The 27,707-nt window shown below is 39.8% G+C and overlaps 1 protein-coding gene across 17 annotated transcripts in view; it reads right to left on the bottom strand.

Annotated features, from left to right (window-relative positions):
• Nucleotides 1–18,828: 18,828 nt before the first annotated feature.
• FMR1 (fragile X messenger ribonucleoprotein 1) overlaps nt 18,829–27,707 on the bottom strand; it is a 38,778-nt gene continuing 29,899 nt past the window's right edge. For 2 of the 17 annotated variants that reach the window (XM_057301144.2, XM_003806817.7), the window contains 4 exons: nt 26,644–26,839; nt 24,916–25,098; nt 24,351–24,433; nt 18,829–21,271 (listed from right to left, as the gene is read on the bottom strand). In XM_057301144.2, the coding sequence (XP_057157127.1) occupies nt 21,110–21,271; nt 24,351–24,433; nt 24,916–25,098; nt 26,644–26,839 (624 nt within the window). In that variant the 3' untranslated portion in view covers nt 18,829–21,109. Of the gene's footprint in view, nt 21,272–21,309; nt 21,542–24,350; nt 24,434–24,915; nt 25,099–26,643; nt 26,840–27,707 lie in introns of those variants that run through there. The other 15 variants (XM_003806818.8, XM_008957813.5, XM_057301145.2 and 12 more) reach the window with 9 other exon arrangements.

Here is a 27,707-nt window from a genome sequence, read left to right as displayed (position 1 = left end):
TCAAAGAACATATTTCTGTCTTCATTTCGTTATTTACCCAGTATTCATTCAGGAGCAGGTTGTTCAGTTTCCATGTAGTTGTACAGTTTTGAGTGAATTTCTTAATCCTGAGTTCTAATTTGATTGCACTGTGGTCTGAGAGACAGTTTGTTATGATTTCTGTTCTTTTACATGTGCTGAGGAGTGCTTTACTTCCAACTATGTGGTCAATTTTGGAATAAGTGTGATGTGGTGCTGAGAAGAATGTATATTCTGTTGATTTGGGGTGGAGAGTTCTGTAGATGTCTATTAGGTCTGCTTGGTGCAGAGCCGAGTTCAAGTCCTGGATATCCTTGTTAACTTTCTGTCTCGTTGATCTGTCTAATGTTGACAGTGGGGTGTTAAAGTCTCCCATTATTATTGTGTGGGAGTCTAAGTCTCTTTGTAGGTCTCTAAGGACTTGCTTTATGAATCTGGGTGCTCCTTTATTGGGTGCATATATATTTAGGATAGTTAGCTCTTCTTGTTGAATTGATCCCTTACCATTATGTAACGGCCTTCTTGGTCTCTTTTGTTCATTGCTGGTTTAAAGTCTGTTTTATCAGAGACTAGGATTGCAACCCCTGCTTTTTTTTTTCTTTCCATTTGTTTGGTAGACATTCCTCCATCCCTTTATTTTGAGCCTATGTGTGTCTCTGCACGTGAGATGCGTCTCCTGAATACAGCACACTGATGGGTCTTGACTCTTTATCCAATTTGCCGGTCTGTGTCTTTTAATTGGAGCATTTAGCCCATTTACACTTAAGGTTAATATTGTTATGTGTGAATTTGATCTTGTCATGATGTTAGCTGGTTATTTTGCCCGTTAATTGATGCTGTTTCTACCTAGCATCAATGGTCTTTACAATTTGGCAGGTTTTTGCAGTGGCTGGTACTGATTGTTCCTTTCCATGTTTAGTGCTTCCTTCAGGAGCTCTTGTAAGGCAGGCCTGGTGGTGACAAAATCTCTCAGCATTTGCTTGTCTGTAAAGGATTTTATTTCTCCTTCACTTATGAAGTTAATTTGGCTGGATATGAAATTCTGGGTTGAACATTCTTTTCTTTATGAATATTGAATATTGGCCCCCACTCTCTTCTGGCTTGTAGGGTTTCTGCTGAGAGATCCGCTGTTAGTCTGATGGGCTCCCCTTTGTGGCTAACCTGACCTTTCTCTCTGGCTGCCCTTAGCATTTTTTCCTTCATTTCAGTTTTGGTGAATCTGACAATTATGTGTCTTGGGGTTGCTCTTCTCGAGGAGTATCTTTGTGGCTTTCTCTGTGTTTCCTGAATTTGAATGTTGGCCTGCCTTGCTAGGTTGGGGAAGTTCTCCTGGATAATATCCTGAAGAGTGTTTTCCAACTTGGTTCTGTTCTCCTCATCACTTTCAGGTACATCAATCAAATGTAGATTTGGTCTTTTCACATAGTCCCATATATCTTGGAGGCTTTGTTTGTTTCTTTTTACTCTTTTTTCTCTAAACTTCTCTTCTTGCTTCATTTCATTCATTTGATCTTCAGACACTGATACCCTTTCTTCCACTTGATCAAATCGGTTACTGAAGCTTGTGCATGCGTCATGTAGTTCTCGTGCCATGGTTTTCCGCTCCATCAGGTCATTTAAGGTCTTCTCTACACTGTTTATTCTAGTTAGCCATTTGTCTAATCTTTTTTCAAAGTTTTTAGCTTCCTTGTGATGGGTTCGAACATCCTCCTTTAGCTCGGAGAAGTTTGTTATTACCAACTTTCTGAAGCCTGCTTCTGTCAACTCATCAAAGTCATTCTCCGTCCTGCTTTGTTCCATTGCTGGTGAGGAGCTGTGATCCTTTGGAGGAGAAGGGGCACTCTGGTTTTTGGAATTTTCATCTTTTCTGCTCTGGTTTCTCCCCATCTTTGTGGTTTTATCTACCTTTGGTCTTTTATAATGGTGACCTACAGATGGGGTTTTGGTGTGGATGTCCTTTTTGTTGATGTTGATGCTATTCCTTTCTGTTTGTTAGTTTTCCTTCTAACAGTCAGGTCCCTCTCAGCTGCAGGTCTGTTGGAGTTTGCTGGAGGTCCACTCCAGACCTGTTTGCCTGGGTATCACCAGTGGAGGCTGCAGAACAGCAAATATTGCAGAACAGCAAATATTGCTGCCTGATCCTTCCTCTGGAAGCTTTGTCTCAGAGGGGTACCCAGCTGTATGAGATGTCAGTCGGCCCCTACTGGGAGGTGTCTCCCAGTTAGGCTATACAGGGGTCAGGTACCCACTTGAGGGGGCAGTCTGTCCGTTCTCAGAGCTCAAACACCGTGCTGGGAGAACCACTGCTCTCTTCAGAGCTGTCAGACAGGGACGTTTAAGTCTGCAGAAGTTTCTGCTGCCTTTTGTTCAGCTATGCTCTGCCCCCAGAGGTGGAGTCTACAGAGGCAGGTGGGCCTCGTTGAGCTGCGGTGGGCTCCACCCAGTTCGAGCTTCCTGAGCTTTGTTTACCTACTCAAGCCTCAGCAATGGTGGATTCCCCTCTATATCTGGGTTCTCTATTATGCTCCATTGGTCTATGTGTCTGTTTTTATGCTAGTACCATGCTGTCTTGGTTATTATAACTTTGTAGTAAATTTTGAAGTCCAATAATGTAATGCCTTCAGCTTTGTTCTTTTTAGTCAGGATTGCTTTAGCTATTTGAGTCTTTTGTGTTTCCACATAATTTTTAGGAATTTTTTTCCTGTTTCTATGGAGAATACCATTGGTATTTTGATAAGGATTGCATTGAATCTGTAAGTTGCTTTGGGAGGGTACTGTAATTTTAATAATATTGTGATTCATAAGCATAGCATATCTTTCCATTCTTTTGTGTCATTTCAGTTTCTTTACCAGATTATATATTTTTAAATCAAATATCTTTATTTTTATTATTTTTTTGTTATAATTTTAACTTTTAATTTAGATTCAGGGGATACAAGTGCAGATTTGTTACATGGGTATATTGCATGATGCTGAGATTAGGGTTACGAGAGATCCAGTCACCCATGTAGTCAGTATAGTATCCAATCGGTAGTTTTTCAGCCCTTTCCCCTTTCCCTCTACCCACCCCCAGTAGTCCCCAGTGTTTATTGTTCACATCTTTATGTCCATGTGTACCCAATGTTTAGCTCCCACTTATAACTGAGAACATGCAGTATTTGGTTTTCTGTTCCTGTGTTAATTTGCCTAGGATAATGGCCTTCAGTGGCATCCATGTTGCTGCAAAGGACATGAATTCATTCCTTTTTGTGGCTGCATAGTATTCCATGATTTTCTTTATCCAATCCAATATTGATGGGCGCCTAGATTGATTGCATGTCTTTGCTATTGCGAATAGTGCTGTGATGAACATATGAGTACATGTGTGTCTTTGGTAGAATTATTTATATTCCTTTGGTTATATACCCAGTAATGGGATTGCTGGGTCTAATGGTAGTTTTACTTTTAGTTCTCTGAGAAATCTCCAAACTACTTTCCACAGTGGCTGAACTACTTTACATACCAACCAACAGTGTATAAGTATTCCCTTTTCTCCACAGCCCCGCCAGCATCGTTAATTTTTGACATTTTAAATAAGAGCAGTTCTGACTGGTGTGACATGGTATCTCACAGTGGGTTTGACTTGCATTTCTCTGATGATTAGTGATGTTGAGCAGTTTTTCATATGTTTCTTGGCCACTTATATGCCTTCTTTTGGGAAGTATCTGTTCATGTACTTTGTCTGGGGATCAGTAAGTCATTTCTAGAACAGTTGGTTCTAGGAAAACCGTAGTTTGCTGAGATCTGGGGATTAGGAACCTGCTGCCAGAACTATTGGCTCCTGACCCTCACCAGCAAAATGAATGTCTTGCATGCCACTTCCTTCCCATTTGGCTCAGTTTGGAAATCACACATAATGTAATTACAACTGATTGGCTGTACCAAAATCACATCCAAAATCCTGTCTGCATAGGAATCTGGAAAATGTGGCTTTTTAGCTTTCTAGCTTCTGCGGTATAGGAAGACATACCTGAAGAGGTTTGGGTGGATGTTGGGCAAGCCACTACCATCTTTAATAGCCTCACATGCACCCAGTTCATGCCCTGAACTACTACCACTCAAGCACACTCCACTTCTTACACACTCTATCAGCTTCTTCCACTGTGCCCTTTAAAATCTCCATCCTAATATAAAGAAGCTGCTCTAAATCTTCACATTTTTTTCTTTTCCTCTGCTTTCCTACCCCTTGAATTAGCTTCCAACTGATTAATCCTCCCTGGGTTAACCACTGTGCTGGAAACTCCCTTCAATGGATACTGCTTCTCCTTCTACTTCCAGGGGAAAAGAAGAGGTCAGTAAATTTCTTAGACCTCTTTGCTACCCCAAACCATGGTTTCAATGCTTGTGGTCAATTTCCTCTCTCTTGGAGCCCACATTATCTGATTATACCACCTGCTCCAATTTTTGCATCTCAAGGGCCTACTAAATTTTAAAAAGTCTGTATTTCTTACTTCTATACTTTTGCACCTGAATCTGCAACTTCCTTTCCTTCACAACACCCTTGGCCTTTATTCTTAGAATGAAATTGGCTACATGGTTATTTTGGCTTCCACTTTTCAAATTTGAAAGCCACTAAAGTATTTATCCTTCTCAAACACTTTGCAGCATTTGAAACAACTAACTTCCCTCTTTTTCTTAGGGAATCTATGTGTCCTTTCTGGTCTGTAAGTTCTACAAGAGAAGAGAACTAGTCTGCCTCATTTGTTGCTGTGTTTTCAGTGCCTAAATATTAAATAGGTCATAGTATTTCCCCAATAAATATATTTTAATTGACAGACAAAGCTCAATTCTCACATTCTCCTGATCCTCATCCTGTTGGATAAATGTAAGCATTCCCTGACATTTGGTCCTGCTGCCATCTAATATTTGTATTCTTTAGTCACTCCACAACCAGGCATGATATATTTATTTCCATTTGTTTAGAGATCGCCTCTATATCAGTGACACTATAATATTCATATATCTAGCCTTTCCCCTTTCCTGAGCTCCAAGATGGAGATCAACTAAGCAAGCTCAATGTTCTTACTTCTAGAAGAACCAGACGGATTAAGTCAGAGGCCCTTGGCTCTAGGACCTCCAGTCTAGTGTGGGAAACAGGTATGTAAAATACAACTGTAGTCCAATGTGACGAATGCTCTTAAAAACAAAGTTTTGAACACAGTGATGCAGGAACACTATGGAGGATGCAATTAATTCAGCCTGGAATCGTCAGTGAAAACTACTGAGAAGTGACATTTAATTTGGGCTTTGAAGATTGAGTAGATAATGTCCAGGCGAACAAGAAGGGAAAGGTGTTTTTCATGGAGGAGGCTGAAGACAGACTTAGAAAAATGAAAGGGTATGATAGATATGGTACATCTGGGAAACACAGATAAATATTTTGCCATGCCTAAAGTATGTCCAAACTTGACCTTCAAATATTTTCCTCTCAAGCTAATATCTCCTTCTGACTTCCTACCCTTCGTCTGGTCTCTTCCACTTAAGACTTCTGGATCATTTTGGACTTTTTATTGCTCATATCCAATTAGACGTCTGTTGATTTTGCTTCAAAATACTTCTCAAGCCCATTCCTCCTTTCTATTCCTATATCAACAGTCCTGGATCAGACCCTTATTATTTCTTCCCTTGGCTAGAAAATGGTCCCTAAATAACCTCCCAACCAATAGGGTCTCATAGTTCGAATACTACCCTGCTCATTGCAGTTAAATGATTCTTCCTACTTGAATGCCTTTGCTGGCTCCCTGAAGTCTACAAGAAAAATGATGGCAATAAATCTGCTCCCTCCAAGAAGCAGTCGCTCTCTCTTTGGTGTTTTCAGTTGTTTGTCTCCTGGCTTTCTTACATATCTGGCTGCGTTTTTCATTTGCTTTAATGAATATTCCTCTTCTACTTGGCATCTAAGTGTTGGGTTTACTCAGGGCTTTCTTTTAGGTCTTCTTCTCTTTCCTTCCTCACTGTACACTATCTTGACAAATGATCCCATGCACTCCCACTGCTAACTTGCCATGATATCCTGATGACTTACAAAACTACATCTTACATTTATCTCTTTTCTGACCCCCACTTAAGTATCTTTGCTTGGATAACTTGAAAACACTTAAAACTACTCATATCCAAAATTGAATGGTTATCCATCACTAACCTGCACTTTCTTCACCTTTCTCTAACCTAATCGGCAGTGTTATCTTTTATCCAGTTGCTCAAGTCAAAAATCGGAGTTACCTTTGATTCTTCCACATTCCTCAATCTCCATTCATTCAATCAGCAAAACCTCTCTATTCTACCTCCTAAACTACCTGCAATGGTTAGTTTTATATGTCACCTTGGCTGGGCTATAGTGCCAAGTTATTCAAACATTAGACTAGGTGTTACTTGAAGGTATTTTGTAGATGAAGTTAAATCTACCATCAACTGACTCTTTTTAACTTTTCAGTTTGGGGTACATGTGCAGGTTTGTTACATAAGTAAACTATAGATGCTGGACATTAGACTTTTGTGAGATACGTGGTTTGCAAAAAAAATTTTCCCATTCTGTTGAGTGTCTGTTTATTCTGTGGATAGTTTCTTTTGCTCTGCAGAAGGTCTTTATTTTAATTAGATCCCATTTGTCAATTTTTGCTTTTGTTGTGACTGCTTTTGGCATCTTGGTCATGAGATTTTTGCCAGTTCCTATGTCCAGAATGGTATTTCCTACATTGTCATCCAGGGTGTTTACAGTTTGGGGTTTTACATTAAGTCTTTAATCCATCTTGTGTTAATTTTTGTATATGGTTTAATGAATGGGTCTGGTTTAAATTGACTTCAGTTTAAGGATATTACTGTTGATAATTTGGGTTGACCTTATCCAATTAGTTGAAAATCTTGGGTCTCCTTGAAGAAAAAGAAATTCTGCCTGAAGACTCCAGCAACAACTCCTATCTGAGTTTCCAGCATGCAAGCTTACCCTATGAATTTTGAACTTGCCAGCTCCCACAATCGCATAAGCTGATTCCTTAAATATATCTCTTATCTAATATGTATATAATATATATTTTATATATTATATACTTTATATATTATATGCTTTATATATGATATATATTATATATCATATAGTGTATATATATATGTGTATGTGTGTATATATATATACACACACACACAAAATACTGGGTTTGTTTCTGTAGGGAAACCTGACTGATACACTTGATACACTATGTCTCTAATTAATTCAGGGCTCTGCACTCTCTCCTCCTGTGGTCTTGCTCATTCCAATCCATTCACCACACTGTAACTCTTGTGTACTTGTAAAATTGTAAACCTGATTATGTCACTCTCTTACTTAATATCCTTCAACGGCTGGTGATTGCCCCAACAATCCAAATTCCTTTCCCTGGTTTATGAGCACTCACCTTCTCTGTACCTTGCTTACCACCCAAGCCTCAGCTCTTGCCCCCTCTCCCTCATTCATATGTTATGACCATACCAAACTTCCCCAGACTCCTGATGCTGTCTCCTGCCTTTGTACATGCTTTCTTCTTTTCACATAGCTAGCTCCTCTTCCTCCTTCAGGCCTCAACTTAAATATCATCCTCCGACCAGGTTCAATCCCCATCTTATACTTTCCAATAAGGTTTGGTTACAATATCATTAATCCTATAGTGCTTGAATATGAAAAAATAATTCAGTTAGTTTAAATGAAGAGAGAAAGATATGCTCAATATTTACTGCCTCCTCTATGAACTGTTTGGGAGCTTTTCTGAGTCCGTATGTCTTTAAGTGGCCATACATCTGCCTGGTGGTTTTTCTTTGTTTATACTGAGTTGGGATTCCTCTGTTAAGCTAAGTTGTTACCAAACCTTGCACCCAATTTTGTCATCCCATCGACAAGGTGGGAGAGGTGAAGAGTGCCCATTTTCCCTTATCTGGAGATTGGCATGGGACATCAACGTGTTTAGAATAGTCCCTAATTCTTCGGGGTTTCCAAGTGTGGCTAAAGCTGATGAAACTCTAAAATCTCAGTGCCTTAAAGCAGCAAAGGTTTGTTGCTTGCACATGATACATGCCCAACACAGGTTGGCAGGGACACTGCTGATCATCCCCAAGACCTTGCTGACAGAGATATCACCATCTTATGATGCTGCCATCCCAACTTGAACTTCCAAATTGTTGTATCAGGGGAAGAGTATGTAGAGAATCAAACCATACTGCCTCTTCAATGGCTCCAGTCAGAAAGGACATGTATCCTTTCCACTTCCACTTTATTATCCAAAGGAAGGTACAGGGCCATGTTCACTCAGGCCCTGTTCAGGGAAGCATGTACCTGGAAGAAAAGGAGAACCAGGAAATTTGGGGAGCCCTAGAAATGTCTAATACCAGTATTATTACTAATTGCTATCCGTTATTGAACACAGGCCATGTACTGAGCATTGTGCTAAGCACTTTACATTAATCCTCACAGGAACTCTGAGGTAAACACTAGTATCTCCATTTTGGAAAGGAAAAGCAACCATTGATATTTAAGCTGGGATCTGAACCTGTGTCAACAGACTGGCAGTCAATGCTCTCCACACACCTGGAAGGTGAGTCTGGCCCTTCTATTACATATCCTATGCTACATTACTGCATATCCTATGCATACACTATAGTACGCAATAACCTTCTGGAACTCTGTGCTTATACAGAGTTTCGTATGATGCCCTTGGCCTGGCAGAAGTGAGAGATGCATATTTTGGGCAAACTTCTGTTCACATCTCTCGATCCAATTTAAATCCTAAGCCCTCCGTGAAACCCCTCCTGACATCCCCCCACAGAATTTACTGCTCTAGCTCAGCTGCTCTCAGCTCAAGTCCAGAGCAGGGTACTCATCACATGGTTTTATTATTATCTGTTAACCTTGTTATTTTTCCTACTACACTGTGTCTCCTTGAAGAAGGAGGCTGTGTCACATTTCCTTCTGTATTCACAGGACACAGAGTGAAATATAGCTTAAGTACAGCCAGCATTGATGACACATACATGCCAGGCATGAGCCTAAGTGCTTCACATATGCTCACTAATTTCACCCTCATATCACCTCTATGGAGTAGGGGCTATTATAAGCATCGTCCGTTTTACTCATGACAAAATTTCATTTGTAGAATGCTTAAATAACTTGCCCAAAGTTTCATAGGTAGCAAATTGCTGTGCTGGGGTTAGAACCCGGGTAGTTTAACTCCAGAGCCTAAGCATGCTTTGTTGCTCTGCTACTGCTTACGCCTTCTTTCAGCCAATAGCTCAGCCTTTTCCCTCTAAACACTTTAGTGTGTATTTCCTAAAAACAAGAACATTCTCTTACATACCCACAGTATAATCTTTGAAATTAGTAAGTCAGCTTTGTCGCATTGTGTAATCTGCACTTTATTCATATTTAGCCAATCATTCCAATAATGTCATTTATGACAAAAGACAACATTTTCTGGTTCAAAGTCCAATCCAGGATCATGTTACATTTAATTACCATGTCTTTTTAGTATCCTTTGGTCTGAAATACTTTCCCAGTATTTCTTTGTCTTTTATGACTTCAATAATTATGAAGAGTGCAAGCAGTTTATTTTGTAAAACGTTCATCTATTTGGACTTGTCTGATGTTTTCATATGATTAATTTCAGCTTATTCATTTTTTAGCAGGAACACTACAGAAGTGAGGTTGTATCCTTCTCAGTGCATCATATGAGGAGGCACATTATATATATTTGTCTCTGTAATTGTTCTTTTATTTTATGTTAATTTTTGTCTCCCAGTGTATTTTTCTTCTGTATCCTCATCATCAAACATGCTGCCTGACTCACGGTATACAGTGAATAAACATCAGTTGAATGAATAAATCTATTTCTCCAAAAGAAATTGTAAATCATAACCCTAGCTTCTTCCCTTCCCCTTTCTCCCCACATAATAATCAGCAAGTCTCAGTGATCCCATCTCCTAAATGTCATAAGAATCCCATGATTCTTTTCCATTCTCACTATTTTAGCATTGGCTTATAATTTCAGCAGCCTGATCTTTCTGCCTCTAGTTTTGCCCATTTAGTCTGTCTTTGAAAGGTGAGTGGAAGAATACACTATTGTGTTATGTAGAATGGGCATAAGAATAGGTTTAATTGGGGGTAACGTGCAAGCCAAAGTGTTAGTAAGACGAAATACATGGGCTCCTGTTCTTCTGGGAGATGTGCCTGCCCACTGGGACTAAACATAAATTGGATTTTTCAGTGGGGTTTCTGGAGTATGTGACTATGCCAAGGAAATTTTGTAAAATAAGGAAGGTCCTAAAAGTACAAAGTTTAAAATAAAAACCTGCAGAGTTCCCTGAGACCTCTAATCATGGAGCCCAGGCCAAACTATGAGAAAAAGATCCAAGGCTTTGATTGGGAGTGTTTTGGAGCCATATGGCTAACTCCACCAGTTGCTGAGTGATAGCTCTACTTGTATTGAAGTATTCATCCAGAATCGGGTTGACCACAATGCACATTGCCTAGTTAGTAAATAATCCAAAGTTATGCAGTTGTCTAACACAATCTGAGTTAGGGAGTCAACATCTTTGATAGTGAGATCCCCAGCTGTCTCATCGGTAATCTCCCCTAGTGAGCCTTACATGGGTTTCCATGTAAAATAACAATAAACTGTGTCCGTAATGCTCCCAAGGAGAGCCTACTGATGGTGCCAGAAGCTGAGGATATAGTCTGTGCCCACTGGTTCTTTGTTTTTTGAAGAGTTGTATGACTACCCTCAGGAAGTGGACGACTCTTTGAAGGGAAAGGCAGGGGAGGCAAAGGAAGCTATCTTAACTGCACAGAAAAACTAATCCTGAAAGCGGGCGAGGGGTACACAAATGCTACTTTGAGTTGGTTCCAAGATGATCCTTTGCATTCATTTGGTATGGACATCACAGGGGTTAGACACATGAGTGCAGAAGGCCCAGGAAAATGGTGGCTGAGGCCCCTTGCCTATAGGAGCAATACTTGAGGCATCATTTGATAGTGGGATGCTAATATGATCCCCCATAGCCAAATCCAGTTGGGAGTGACATATATAGCTTTGTGATAGTTGGCACTAGAGGTCACTGCCTCAGATGGGTATAGTCTGTCCCTATCTGGAATAGGAAAACAGAGAGGTTTTTTGCCCCTTGATCCTCTACATGCTTCTCAGGGTTGAATTCGCCCGTGCCCAACCAGTCAGGGTCTGTCAGCTACCCTCAGGAAAGAACCAGACTTTCTTTTATTTCCTAGAATGAAAATCTCTGCAGAGACCATGGGGATAACAATCCCTTTATCAAAGACAACCTCTTGAGATCCAGGAAGATTTTTACAGCACAGAGGTGACTAATGATATGAGCATGAGAACCACAGCAGTGTTCTCAAATTGCAAAGGAGGCATGTGGCAATCCCAGATTCAGAGTTGTCTGGGGATGTGGCGGGCAGGGGAAAGGTCACCAGATGCCATTTCAATGAAAAAAGAAAAAGAAAAGAGCCTCTAAATTTACGTTCATCCACATTTCTGTGATCCATGCAGTACAATCCTCCCAGCTATTCATCATGGTTAATGTGGGACCAAAAAAGGAATTTGGCCGGGTGTGGTGGCTTATGCCTGTAATTCTAGCACTTTGGGAGGCCAAGGTGGAGAATCACTTAAGCTCAGGAGTTCAAGACCAGCCTGAGCAACAGAGTGAGACCTCATTACTAAAACCAAACAAAAAAGAGGGAAATTATTATTACATAATGTGGTGGCCACCAAAGTGTACCACTTCAATCTCCTATTGTGGAGAGCATAATTGACTGACAGCCCCAGATGCTACCCTTCTGGATCCACCACTGTGTATGCACCAAGGTTGTGCTTCCTTCAGGCTACTTTCAGCCAATAATTAGCCACTAATTGAGCACAGTGGGGGTACTAATGCAAATGCAGAACCATTCTTGCAAGTAGAACTTTTTTTAACAGATGACTTCAGATCAAGCACTCCTCATCAACCTGGTTGAAACGTACTTGAAACTGCACTATCGTTGAGGATCTCCTTACTCAGTCCTTCTTTCTTCCCTATCCTTCATCAATGTCAGATCTGTATCATGGTCTAAACTCTCTCTTGATGTTCTCTGGCTCCCTCCCCTTTAATCTGTCATGGACTCTCACCCCAAAATATCTTGCACATTTAATTCTGTCTTGACATCTGCTTCTCAGAGGACCTGAACTAACACATGGAATATGGCAGTGTATACAGCTAATGAGAATTGTGCTAGTCAGCCTTACAGAATTTGTTCTTAAAGTGGCCAGTGTGATTGTTCCTTAAGCTGGCCATTCGAGCACTTTATTTCACCTGCTGAATGAGAGTGGAAAGAAGCATAGGAGTGCCAGTGAATTCCATGCTGACAGACTCATTGGCCCATTGTTGTTTGACACTGGCCATAAATGAGTTGTCATATTGTATCATGTGAGAACATGTCAACACATGACAGAGGTAGTAAAGTCAGTCACACACTTTAATCTATGTGTGCTATCTGACTGGGGCAGGTGGAGTGCAACCCCGTATCTAGAGTGTGTCTAAAGCAGTCAGGACCTACATAGGGGCAGGGGGGCCTATAAAGTAAATCTGCCAGTATGAGTTAGTTCTGACTTCTGTATGACAGCCCTTCATGATGGTTGTTTCTGTGGTGGGTCTAAATCTGGATCTAGTAGGTCACCATAAATAGGATGGCTCAGAGGCTCAGTTGACTTTCTCATTCCAAATGTTTTGCTTTTCTCAGGATGTGGCCTTTTTTAAGAGACAAATACATATGTGACTTATTAATTGAGCCTGTGGATGAGGTGCATCTCTTTCCATAAGGAGCACCACATACATATGACTTTAATGGTCTCATCCTGGGTGGTCCAACATCCTGACCTAAGAGCAAGGCCGGTAGCAGCAGCCCATGTCTGTGTAAAGACATTTTCATTCAAGAAGCAGAATGTTTTATTGCTCAAAAGCACCACTTGAAGTACTTCTATTAATTGTGCAGAGCAGCCAGTGCCATGGGACTTCAACACTTATCATCATTATAACCAATGGCTTAGTATTCCATTGAAATTGATGCCATCATTGAGCCAGTTGCTCAGGCAAAGCAGGAGTGAAACTTTCTCCGTACCTACTGCATAGGCAACCACTTATCCTTGCAGTGGGCTTGACTCTCAATTGGATGTACTATTTCCATTTCACATTTCTTTGGCTTGTCACACACTGCCAATTATTAAATTATTGTCTTTCAGTTCCAAACTATCCTTCTATAATCTGCTCTGTGATGCTGGGGCTGAGACTCTGCACATCACATTTCTCCTTCACCAGCTGCTTCCTATTAGGTTCTGACAACAAGGGGCTCTAGAAGGAGACTTGAAGATGTTAGTTCTTCACTCTGGTAGAAAAAGTTTGTTCCAGTAGCAGCACTTGAATCCAGTTGCCAGATTTTTCCCTCCACACTCTCTGAGCCAGCATCGTCATGCCTCCTCAGACACCAGCATCAGTCAGTTGGCTGGCACCCTCTCCTCAGTGGTCTAAGTCCAAGCCCCATGAGGGTCTGCCTCCAAGATACCAGTACTAACTAAGCAGTTTCCCTTTCCTAAAGGCCTGGAGTTTTAATTCCATGGGCCCCTCCTTTGAGCTTTGGGTTCTCATCATACTAGCTTCATCCCTTCATTCCACCAGGCCTCAGGATGGTAGATGCTTCCTGCAGATCCTACCTCTATTACCTTAATGTTCTTGTTCTGCATTTTCAGCCCTTTAATATCTGTTTAACCAATCCGTACATCAAACTCTCTGTTAAAATTAGTGGTGTGATTTCTGTTTTCCTCACTGGTGGATACACTCACTGATACACTTATCTTATGAAATGTGGTTCAGTGAACCCACTGTAGAGTGGGGATGTTAGATCTGACAATCACTTCCCTTTAGTGAGACAACAGTCCCTGCCAGAGATTTATAATGAACAAATAATTGTCGTTTAAAAGGCACGTACCATTCAGCAGTGGAGAGATTTCCCACCCCAGTATTGGCAGAGTCTTGTTGCCAGGTGTATCAGATGTAAGACCTGTCATAGATACATAAAACTCCATGGGAATCAGGTTATATTTTATTGTATTGCTTCTGAGGCTTCTTGCTGTAGGGGTCTCCACTTAAATTTGGCTACCAGTCTGGTGACTAGGTACAGATGCTTGAATGACATTTTGAAATGTGAGATGTGCTGCCTCTAATACCCAAAGAGGCCGAACAGATCATAGGCTTTTTCTTTTTCTCTTTTTTTTTTGGTAGTGTCTGTAAGGCCAATAGACTTTCCTTAGTATGCTATGGAATGTCTCCTCAGGCTGTTGCTAATACAGCCCCCAAGATATGTACTTGGGTGGCCTGGCTCTGGCATCTATCCTCATTCAAGGGCCAGGCCACCTGTGGACACTTGTGCTTAGATTAGAGAGCATGCATTACAGTGAGGACAGTTTCCTCTGTGAGGGGCACTACCAAAATGTCATCAATATAATGGAATGGGCTTGCCCAACCCATTACTGATAAATTGCACTTATTTGCTGGAGGAGTGTGAAATTCCCACAACAAACCAGAAATTGATGTTCTGTCAGGTGAAAGCAAAATATTTCTTCTGTTTCTGGAGAAATTTGGAGAACATTAGTAGTATCTAGAGTAATTCTGTCCAATTGAAATATAATATGAGCCACATATGCAATTTTAACTTATCTAGTGGTCATTACTAAAAAGGGTAAAAAAGAGATAGGTATAATTAATTTTCATGGCATATTTTAGTTAACCCAAGAGATTTAAAATATTTATATTTCAACAGCTAAATATAAAAAGGAGACATTTTTCATTCATCTTTTCAAACCAAGTCTTCAAAATCTCGTGTATTCTACACATTCAGCACGTCTTAATTCAGACCAGCACATTTCAAGTACTCAACAGCCGTATATGGCTTAGTGGCTTAAGAACTGGACAGCGTAGCTCTAGGACATACCACGTTGCCAGTAATGGCTGCAATCAGTTCAGTCATCTGTTGGTGTATCAGGCACTGTGAGTGCCATGGTGGCCACTGTTAAAATCACAATGATCCATAATGATCTGTAATCTGGGGCCAAAGACACTGGATTTGCTCACTGGCCTAACAGGGTTGTGGAATTGGAAGGTAGTGTAGCCTACCATTCCCTCCTGGCAATGGCAGTAAATCTTGTATGAGGGGAATGTTTTCTTTCTCATCTTTGGTATATGCCAGCTTCAACTGCACAATTCTGACAGGCTTTGGAAGTGCAGGGGGTTCTGGAAACTCAATAAGACTGATTTATAGTATTCACTAAGAGACATTGCCATGTTTGCATCCATTCAGATGTTCTGCTTTGCTGGGCTGAGGGGACTCAGCATGTCCATATCAACTGTGGAGTCTGACAAAGGGATGGTGAGTGAGCATGGTCTTATGAAAGCAGCCAACAGCATCTGCAGTAATTATGCTGAGTCTCCTGGTTCTAAGTAAAACCAAACCCAACTCCGGCCAGGGAAATTTACTGTGGACTTGATCAGGTCCAAGAATAACAGCTTCTTGGGCTCCTGTGTTTTATTAAGTCTAGGTCTGTTAAGTCCTTCCCCTATCTATGTTCCAGGCTACATGGATTAGGACATGAAGTTAGCATCTCCTTGAAGAGGGCAGAGGAACTGGCCCTGGGCCAAGCTTGCTTTTGGTTTAAATGGACTTGAAGAGCTCCCCAGCAATCGGCCTAGAAAATCAATCTCTCAGGTGGCACAGAGGCCTCTGGGGGTAGGGAGTGTCTGAGAGTCTTGTTTCAGCAGTGTTAAGATGTGGCCAACTGCTTAGCTTCCTCTAAACCCTTCTACAAGGACGCAGGAGGCATTGGAGCTTTGCTGGCCAAGCAGTGGGGAAAGCTAACTGCCTCCATCTCCAAAGGGAACCCTCCCATCCAGAACCTCCTTGCATCAGCTCTCCATAGGGGGGTTCTTAATGCCTACTCTAATATCAGTGTTGTTTCCTGCATCCTTCTCTCTGCAAGCTCCTTAGAGTGATTCTACCTTTCCTATCTATCTCCTTAGCTGGTCATCACTTTGTTGCAGACGAAGAGTCATAATGTACTGCCTGTGCAAGCCTAGGAAAAGTCTAGAGTTGATGCTCTTCCCTTGACTTTTCATTTTTGCTGAGACATATTCTTTCCAGGGCCCCTTATCTCATTACCCCCCCTTTGGGTGGGGCATATATCAGCTCCAAAGGATTATTTCATCCTTTACACTCTGGCAGAAGGAGCAAAGTTAGGGATGTCTCCGTATAAGAAACCATCAACTTTTCCAGCATTCTCTGAATTAAGGTCATTTGGTTACTACTTATCCTAGATGCCTAGGATTTTCATGCAAGTATGCAAAAATGCCAAGTTGTCTCAAAACAGCTTTAACCTCAGTAGAATGGTTCCACTTGGCACTCAGTTTCTCAGGAAGTCTCCTCTTGGTGGTTATGTGAATCTGATTGCCCTGAACATCCAATTCAAGAACAAGGCAGGTCCATTTGCTCCCTCCCCATTGGTCAGCCTAGCAAATTCATCTGGCAGAAGAGAATCCCGTGATAAACCCAAAGTGCTTGCCATTCAGCTTCACTACTTTGTAGGTGTAGCCTCGTCATCATATAAACAATTAAAGCCTCAGGTTACTCTTGTGACCATTGCTGGGAGTCCAATTCCCTGTTAGTGTCTTTGAAATCCCACAGGATATACCTCAATTCCTCCCAAAGGCCCCTGGGTGGCACACTGCACAATGACAAGTCTCAAATCTAAAAGTTGTGGCTGTGTGCAGTGGCTCAGGCCTGTAATCCCAGCACTTTGGGAGGCCAAGGCAGGCAGATCACCTGAGGTTAGGAGTTCAAGACCAGCCTGGCCAACATGGCAAAACTGCATCTCTACAAAAAAATACAAAAATTAGTTGGGCATGGTGACACGTGCCTGTAGTCCCAGCTACTAGGGAGGCTGAGGCACAGGAATCGCTTGAACCTGGGAGGCGGAGGTCACAGTGAGCTGAGATCATGCCACTGCACTCCAGCCTGGGTGACAGAGACCCTGTCTCAAAAACAAAACAAAACAAAACAAAACAAACAAAAAAAGGTTTAGACTGCATCAACTATTCTAATGGCACTTAGGGGCTGAGGGTTTTCTCCCAACTTCTTTTTCCTTAGGTCTCACAGAGGCTGCCAGACTTGGAGTGCCAAAGGATTTAATTGTCTCAATCTCCCTTACACAAACTTCCCAGGACCTCTGTGGTACATGAACACCAATAAGCACCACACTAACATGCTTTGCAGATGTTAGCTTGGCTGGGTTTCCCATCACCAGCCCCAGCAGGGATGCTGTCCATCCCTAGTATAGCTTAGTTGATCCCTTTTGCAGTTTCCAAAAAGCCAGAGGTGAAATAAGCGGATTTTACCTCATGTTGGGCACCATTTTTGAGGTAATGGGTTATGGCAAACTGCACAAAGCCACACAGAAGAAAGTGGTTTTAATGAGGGAAACTTGTCAGCAAAAGGTCAGGAAGATACACATGGATATTATTCTCTCATGCAAAGGCCAGAGCACTGCTAGCTGCACCCTGGGTCTGTATTCCAGGGGAAGGATAATTCTTCCCTGTGAGTTTAACACAGAGCAAGCCTCTCTCACTAACAGAAAACCCCTTAGTATACTAAAAAAAATTAAAATAAAATGGATTTTCCCAGTTTCATTATGGTACATAGAGAGAAATTGAAATAAAACTTTTTAAATGACCTCAGATAAACAGAGACAACAAGATGCTCAAGATTTAAATTCTGGTACATTAAGCCTTATGAACAATCAAGACTAGCACATGGTAATGACTATTTCAGAATAACTGGTTATCAGAGGCATAGAGGTTCACAAGGCTGTTTATGGCCATGAAACTGAAACTGGCTCAAAAGGGTCAGAATCATTTTGCTGCCTCTAAAAGACGTATATTCCGAGCCACCAGGAATTCTAAGACCATCATCAGATGAGAGAGATGGCTCTGAGAGAGCCAAGTTGAGTGTTAAGCTGGCTGCCTCCAACAGGCTGTTCATGTGTAGTGCTGAAAACTACTGTGAAACAAGGAAAATCCAAACAAGTTACTTGAGTATGGTTTCAGCCTACCCACCACTAATGATGCCCAGTTAGACAGAATGGGTAGCAAAGAACCACAAAAGCATCAGAATGAAAAACAAGAAAAGCAGAAAATAGTTATTTTTCTGGGGAAAAAAACTCATCAATGCAGAGGAGGCTGTCTAGCATCATTTTGGATTCTAACCCTGGGTAGAACACTGACACTGTCACCTCTCCATTTGTACCTTTTAAGCGGGTAGGCTGTGCCAGAGTTCCTTGAAGTGATTACAGTAGTCAATTCCCAGGCACATTCTACCTACAAACCTCTCATTTATTTTATTACTGAGATGTTTAAATCAATTTTTTTTTTTTTTTTACTTCATAGACATACTTTTTTCCAAAGGGCAGGATATGTCCATGTGTGCACAAATAGGAGTATATGTTTAATATGGTTTAGTGGCACCCTATGTAATAAATGTGTTGAAATTTTATGTCTGGGAATATGGAGAATTATTTTCAAGTATCTTCGTTTTTGCCTTTTAAGGGCTCATAAAAGATTATTTGCAACATACATTTACTTTGCATAACTTTCCCCCCACATATCATTAGTTTTTGTCAAATGTAGAAATTTAAAACCAGGAGCAAACATCTGTCAGACTAATTTTTTGCTTTTTCATAAGTGCAACTTTTTAATAAAAATTTACATCTAGATAAACAATCTTCAGATTTTTGAAACTTTAATAAGATTTTAAAAACATCATGACTTTGAACTGAAAAACATACACGTTTAGCACACAAATATTGTAATATGAATGAACTCCAACTCCATTTGAAAACATGTGAATCAAAGTACAGTTTTAGAAGTTAGTAATTCACATTTAAGCAAGTTAGCGCCTTGCTGAATACAGCCTTTGTAAAAAAGAGACTTAGTGCATATTTTAATGGTACACTGTGGTTTTGTACCATTTGGTTGAGTTTTTCACTTTATTAAACAAGTTCTTGAAAGTTGGTAGATAAAGGCTAACTTCCTATGACGTGAAATTTCCAATGGTAACAGTTACATTTGGTAACAGAACACTTTCTATAGATTTCTTTTCCTAGCTTAAAATTTTAAAAGCAATCATTTGTAAGGATTGCATCAACATCAATTTAGCAGAGGAAGATCAAACTTTATTGAAACTGCTTGCATACAAAATATATTGCACTATAACCAAACAAATGTCAACATAAAATCCAATCTGTTGTCGCTAATATGTACAGAGAATATTGCCCAAGAGCAGTTACATTACAAGGTCATTCTACCTTGGTTAATTATCTACAGTATTTTAAAACCAAACAGCTTACAGATGATGTGTGCAAGGTACCAATTTCTGTTTTCAAATACTATACATTCCCAGAATAAATAACTAGAAATCAACATTAATGTTTGGCAATACTTTTTAAAAGACTTTTTAATATTTGTGAAATCATGTGCAGTTTGTTGCCATTTTATATGCTTGTTTGTATGCAAGGAAAAGTAACTGTAAAATGAAAATTCAAAGAAACAAACTCACAAAATACATCAGAGGCAGAACTTCAGTTTTTACGGCTCTGTACAGATTCAGTGGTACCCCTACTAGGAGTTACTTTTTAAGAAAAATATAACATCTTAGAGTGAAGGTCCTTCACATATTTTTCCTCAATAAATTTCACTTAAAAAAAAAGACTAAAAAAACAAAACCAAACCCCAACACTTCAAAAAACAAAAGAAAAAAAAGAAAAAAAAGTTATTACTTGTTAACCGATCTTAGTCTTTTCCAATTCTGCTTAAACATTAGACCATATATTTCAAAGTTTACAAAACATTTAACCTGCTTCCAATGTTTCTTAGACAAAGTACCTGTACTTCGCAGGATTATTATGCATACATGGAAATGACCTTCCTATCTCTCCAAAATAAGCTTGAAATTAAAATATGAAAAATTTCACAAAACTTGGGGCAGACAAAATTAAAAAAAAAAAGCTCTAAGTTAAAATTGGTCATCAGGCCAAAGAGCAGGCATATCCTACTAACTTTCGACCAGGAAGATTTGTTCCTAGCTGAAAACATTTTAGCCTCTCTCAAATGAAGATAGTTCTTTCTTCTCCTGTCTATACAGAAAAATTACACATCTCTCTCAATAACACTATTTATCAAACTTCAGTGCAACAAAACAAAAACAAAAACAAGTCCTATTCTTTATACTGCCTAACCTGATGTTTATGTAAGGAAAAAAATATGGAAAGCATGCATTCTTCTATAAAGTACTAATGTTTGACAGGGTTTGCTACATCTTTAACATTTAGTGTTTCCAACTTATCTTCCCTGAACTCTGCATCCAAATATAATATTCCTACCTGCCAAGATATAAAAAAGGCACAGATCATACAACTTTTTTTGCTAATGAAAATGACAAATGTCACATCACACACATTTCAGGGTCCACTAAAATACTGGAAAAGTGGACCAAAACATAAACTGACACAGGACATGAAATGACATAGCATTTCATGAAGACTTCTATACGAGATTGAAAACAGAAGTCTAATATGATTACCATAAATGCTATATATTAAGAAAAACTGAGAATGTACTGGTGAATGATCACCCAATGCAGGAAAATGGTCCAAATTAACAAAGAATATCACTGCTCAGTACTTTAGAAAATAAAACTAAAATCTGCCCTGAAGTGCTAAGTAGTTTTAAAAGCAATGTTTCAAATTTTAAGGTATCTTTTTGTGCAAATCTGAAAATTGTTGCTTATGGCCAATACCAAAAAATAAAAAATTCTTAGCATAATTTGTGTTCATTTCATGCCCTGTGCCATCTTGCCTACTATTTGTCTTTGGCCTAACAAAGTTTTCTAATATGGAATAAGAATTACGGAAATGGTATAGGAAATATAACTTCAGAATTATGCAGTTTAGGGTACTCCATTCACGAGTGGTTGCTGACCATCCACGCTGTCTGGCTTTTCTTTCTTCTGGTTACGATCTTTACCCGTGCGCAGCCGACTACCTTCACTGGAGGTATTCTGTAATGTTTTAGTGTGGACACTCCTTTCATTATTGCAGTCAACTCTGATCTAAAACAAGTTATAGTTGTTATATACACAGACCATATCCTACTGTAATCTGTAATTGGCCTGACAAGAAATTTAAACCTGAAGTGTAAATTCCACATGTTAAAAAGAGAAATGGAGATGAGAACAGAAGAAGTGCAAGAAATTAATGTAAGGTAGGATTCTTTATTTGGTTTATGATTTTAAAACACTCTTCTTCTTTAACTGGAACACACTGGTCATCTCACTGCATCCAAAGTTAGAGAAAAACTCACAATCCTATCATGTCTTCCTCTAAGTAGAATAAAACAGTGAGAAACAAACAGGTAAAATGAATTACTATTACTGATTACCAGAAGACATACATGCCTCTAACACTAGAGTTAAAATAAAATTAGTTATTCTCCAAAGATTGTGAAGCCCAGGAAAAGAGAAACAAAATGTTTTCCTATTCCGGCTTTACCCTCAAATAACTCACTAACTAGACTTTAATTTACATCTTTATATCTATCACAGGTATGATCAAGTTTCTCTATACTGAGAGCTCCCATAGTCATACAGTAGAAAAACACGAGCTTTGGTTTCTACTGGCTTGTATTTCACTAAGAAAATTCAGATGATCCTACAACCTGAACTCTGTCTGAAGAATGGAACAGTATAAAGAAAACTGCATATAATAATTTGTGGAAGGACTGGAATCCTAGGAGAGTATAAAGATTAATGTAATTTAAAAAATAGTGTTCTAAGAGCTATAAAATATTTTAAGTGCCAATGCTGAATACAGCACTGCTAATTCCAGAGGTACAAATGAAAGTTAACAGTGACAAATGGAACTAAAACAACTACAAATATTGATCTACTTCAAGCACAAATGCTAAAAACATCCCCAAATGGTTGTAATTTCAAAGTATGTTTAAGTAGTGGGTATGTGCATGTGTTTTAAATGTCTCGTTACCAAGGATTCAGTACTTTGATTTGTATCTTTTTTTTTTTTTTTTTCCCCAGACAGTCTCGCTCTGTCGCCCAGGCTGGAGTGCAGTGGCGCGATCTTGGCTCACTGCAAGCTCCGCCTCCCAGGTTCACGCCATCCTCCTGCCTCAGCCTCCTGAGTAGCTGGGACTATAGGTGCCTGCCACCACGCCCGGCTAATTTTTTGTATTTTTAGTAGAGATGGGGTTTCACCATGTTAGCCAGGATGGTCTCGATCTCCTGACCTTGTGATCCACCCGCCTTGGCCTCCCAAAGTGCTGGGATTACAGGCGTGCGCCACCGTGCCTGGCCCTTTTTTTTTTTTTTTTTTTTTTTGAGATGGTGTTTTGCTCTTGTTGCTCAGGCTGGAGTACAATGGCAAGATCTCGGCTCACTGCAACCTCTGCCACCCGGGTTCAAGCGATTCTCCTGCCTCAGCCTCCCGAGTAGCTGAGATTACAGGTGCCCGCCAACACGCCTGGCTAATTTTTTGTATTTTTAGTAGAAATGGGGTTTCACCATGTTAGCCAGGCTGGTATCGAACTCCTGACCTCAGGTGATCTGACCACCTTGGCCTCCCAAAGCGCTGGGACTACAGGCGTGAGCCACCGCGCCCGGCCAGATTTGTATCTATTTTCATACTTAATAGAGAAAACATCACCTTTTAAATTCAGTATTCCATTTCATTTAGAAATATAAATGTGCATCCTTTTAACCAATGCAGTTAGACTGCCAAGTTCATCAAACATGTCAGTTTAAGTGGAAAATTACAAAACGGGTACATAAATATCTTATAGCTTTGTAAAAGACAGGTACATACAGTAATTTACCAATCTATCTATCCCTTGGACATGCTGGTCCTTAAGAACCCACCAATAGTTAACACTTACTTTGAGCTGCTATGAATTCCAAGAAATATTCCATCATAAACTTTGTCTTAAAAAGTATCTCTCACTAATCTTGGGTGATGGTCCCAAATGAATCCATAGTCAGGAAGGAACCCTAACTACTTAAGAATTAAAAGTTACAGAAAAAGTAGACGACAACATAGATTCAGAGAATCAGACACTAAGGTTTGACTATCATTTGGACATATGCTAGCTATGTGACTGTGGGCAAAGGACTGAAGCTACAGTGCACTCACCTATAAAGTGGAATAATAAAACTACCTCAGTGGGTTGCTGTAAGATTAAATGAGATAAAACATACACAAAGCACTTAGCAAAGGTGCCTGGATGTGCTCAGGAGATAATTTTAAAATTATTTAACAATTGGTTTAGCACTGGTGACAGCCAATTGAGAAGAGATCCTCGGACTAGGTCCTGGCTGTAAATAAGCAGATGACTGACCAAGCATGGAGACTAGCTGAATATCATCAGCTCTGTCTATCATGATTATTAGTTGTAAGACAGACATCTTCTTTTCCTTATTTTCTATTCAAAGAGAATACCCTATCCCTGTTAACTTGGGGGAGCAAAGACACATAAGGTTTACTGAGGTCTCTAAGTACATCCCAGGATGTTCCTTCTCTGGGGGATTGCAGGTCTACCAATGTGGTATTAAAATCATAGTGTGGCCGGGCACAGTGGCTCACGCCTGTAATCCCAGCACATTGGGAGGCCAAGGTGGGCAGATCACCTGAGGTTGGGAGTTCAAGACCAGCCTGACCAACATGGTGAAACCCCGTCTCTACTAAAAATACAAAAATTAGCTGGGCATGGTAGCGGATGTCTGTAATTCCAGCTACTCAGGAGGCTGAGGCAGGAGAATCACTTGAACCCGGGAGGCAGAGGTTGCTCTGAGCCGAGACTGCGCCATTGCACTCCAGCCTGGGCAACAAAAGCGAAACTCCCGTCTCAAAAAAATAAAAATAAATAATAAATAATAAAATCATAGTGTGGCTGTCAAGGTCTTCACAAATACTCAGACTGCATATTCTCTAGAGAAATCCTCTTATTTGTATACTTGTCACAAAGAACTAAGATTGACTACAATTGTAATGTTGAAGGTAAAATATTTCACATAAACTGGATTTGTAATCTTTGAACATGTTTTTAATAAAGTAAAATAAACTCATAAATCTCAAACTACCATATTCAAACAATTAAGATGAAAAGAGGCAGACAGGTTTTACCTGAAGGGATCCATCTGTTGTTCTTCCTTTAGCCTCTCTTGGATTACGCGGACGATTATCTGTTCGGGAGTGATCGTCGTTTCCTATGAGAGTATTTTCAAAAGGTTCAACAGTTACTGATTCTGAAATGCTTACTGGAAGTTCTTTATTCCCACACCCTCTATTTAAACCAACCACAGAATCTGAAATGTAATCAATACCCCAGTGATTCCAGTTACACAATGGCTAATAATCTAGCCCGCTGCTAAGTAACAGAAAATATTTCACAGTTATTATAATTCTGCATCTACAGGTCAATGTGAGTTAATGAAGGGATGCTGTTTAGACCCACAAAGATGCTGAATTAGTTATCAGCATTTATTCATATATCTATATGAACCATAAGGAAGGCTGCCTAATATTCTTTCTTTCTACACAAGTGGAAGGCTGATCCTTTCCTATGGTATGAGCATAAAACGGGAGAGATGGGATCTTAATAACAGTTTATTGCATCAATAGGATTTCTCATGGAACTTCAAGACAGCTGTTACAATTCACTTGGATTTCTTAATGAAGATCTCCATACCTTTGAAGCCTCCTCCACGTCCTCTTCCTCCTTGTCCTCTTCCTCCCCCTCCACGCCGCCGTCCGTCTCCTCTGCGCAGGAAGCTCTCCCTCTCTTCCTCTGTTGGAGCTAATGACCAATCACTGAGTTCGTCTCTGTGGTCAGATTCTGTTTCAGAAGCATTTGATGCTTCAGAATTAGTTCCTATCGAGAGTTAAAAGTTATATACCATTGTCTGACTTTTTAAAAAAAAAAAAAAAAGAGGTTAACAGAAGCTTCCAGAGACGTTTCAGGGGTAATCCAAAACTCTTCCCAATTTATAAGCCCACAAAGAGTATTATCACTTTCCATTTCATAAAACAAAATTTTAAACTCAAAATGAAGGGCTTTGCAATATTTGAGGTTAATTTTGGTTATAAACATGTTTCATTCTCATTTTTAAAAAGGTATGTTATTAGCCACCTAAGTTCAAACCTTAATGTGCCATATCATTAAACAGCTGTGTTCCTTCAAACATCTATACTCTCTGGAGGAAAAGATTATCCACGACAGTTAAGTGTGATACCCTGATAAACAAAACCTCTAAAAAGAGAGCTCCTTTTAGCAAGATTTGGCCCAGGACAGAGGGGAATGTATATATTTTGGTCATTTCTGAGAGGGTGGCAAAGGAGGCCACCATGGCAACTGCTTCAGGGAAGGGTCTCTTGTGGGTCATGGATTGGATCTAGCTGAAGGCAGATACATGCTTGCCTGATGTTTGGTCCACAACCTGCCCTCCCATTCCCATTACAATAATTGATCATTAATAAAGAATTACTATAATAAATTCATTATGCCTGAAGGGGTTAACGACTTAGAGGACAGGAGCGGAGAAAAAGAGCTCCACAGTGAGGCAGAAATTCATGAGTAAAAAGAACAGACTGTTGGGAGAGGGGTTAGGGGTTAGGTTCAAGGTTGGCCTTAGGAGTAGGTAACTCTCCCCAACTCCAGAATATCAGCTCTACTACCTCTCTCTTCCTCTGTTGGAGCTAATGACCAATTATAGCTTCACCATTATAGCTTCATTCCTGTGGATCTTGAAGGCTTTTCCATCTTAAAGAGTTCCTTTTTGAAATGCAAATATGCGTGAGATGGATTATATCTTATACCATCATTAGCAAGTTACAAAGGAGATACACTGTTGAGCAAGAAAGACAGTAGGCACTGGCAGGTGGGGATCAGGTTCACTGAAAGGTACTGGGAGAGAAGAAAGAAGCACGGACAGAAAAGCTGGGAAGGCAAAGAGAAACTTCGCCTACTTCTTGACTGTGCCTAGGGCTGACTTTGGCCATGTCACTCAAAATCACCTTATGAGCCACAAGAGGCAGACCCCTGATTTACACAGTCCATCCAGCAAGTATGACCAGCACATACCTGACAAAATAAAAATGAGCCACAGTACACAAATGAAAAAAGTTTTGACTATACAGTTATAAAATCAGGAGAGGCCTTAAGAAAGTCATCAACACACAAGGGCTTTGCAGATTTACCCCCAATCAGAGCATGAACAGAACTTGCACCGGCCCTGTGAACTCTACGTGTTTATTATCAGGTTTTTACTCTATGTCTCCTGTAACACAATTTAACCCACTGTGAATTGGAAACCATGTAGCGGCAAATTGTTATAATGGGGTTCTAATGAATATTAGAGATTAGCAGCTATAAGTCTAGGAACAGATAAAGTTACTGAGTAAAATGCTTAGTTTGTACCTGAAGTATATCCAGGACCGCGTCTGCCGTGCCCCCTATTTCTGTAAGGTCTACTACCTCGACCCATTCCTTGACCATCATCAGTCACATAGCTTTTTTCCTTATCTGTACGATTTGGTGGTGGTCTAGAACTAGCTCCAATCTGTCGCAACTGCTCATCAATTTGTAATCTCTCCAAACGCAACTGGTCTACTTCCTATTTAAAATATACAAGATAACAGTAAAAATAATTTGACATTTTACTTAATAAAACCTTTCTCCTTTTCATCAGATAAAAATATACTGGAATATTTCAATTTCAGTTCTAAATTTACAGTAAACACTGTTACACAGAATTATCAGGAAATTGAATGATCTCCTTAAAAAGAAAATTACTACAGATAACAGATTATTGATGTCGAGAATTAGAGATATAACAAAAACACTCAGCATTAAAATTATACTGAATAAAATTTAAAGTTGTCTAATTTGGCACTATTATCCAATTATTCTACTGCTAAGGCACAGATAAGCTATTTTGGGGACTTCTTCATGATAGGATATTAAATAAAACATGCTAAAATGTATGAATATAGATAAATGACATTCAAGGTATAACCAGCTAACCTTAAAAATCACACATTGTAAATAATCTTGATTAAAATAGATTTGCCAGTTAATATCTTAATTTACAAAGCATTGAGTTTGGGCCATCTTTTGTTTTAAAAGAACATATACTATGGTTAAGGAACAATGATTTTTTTCATCAACTGAAAATGCTGACTATTCCTCATGAGGGGAAAACAAAACTATTTAATAGCTGACCAGACAGCTAGGTCTTACATTATGCCTTGAAAACTTCCTAAAGACTACAACTCTGCTACAACAAGTACGAGAAACAGTATACATTTAGTTGATAGAAATATACACCTGGGGTCCAATGACAGACCCTTACAAAAAGCACTTCCAGTATGTTGGGTTCTGTTAAAACCAGATGAAACCTCATTTCTAACCACTGTCCTTCCAATCCACTCATAAACATCTCATTTACTGGCTACGGGGAATCAGATTCATAACTATAGTAG

Source organism: Pan paniscus, chromosome X (genome assembly GCF_029289425.2).
Source record: "Pan paniscus chromosome X, NHGRI_mPanPan1-v2.0_pri, whole genome shotgun sequence".
NCBI classification, from domain to species: domain Eukaryota; kingdom Metazoa; phylum Chordata; class Mammalia; order Primates; family Hominidae; genus Pan; species Pan paniscus.
Note: the sequence above shows the minus strand (reverse complement) of the source record. Positions and strands in the feature narration are given on the sequence as shown.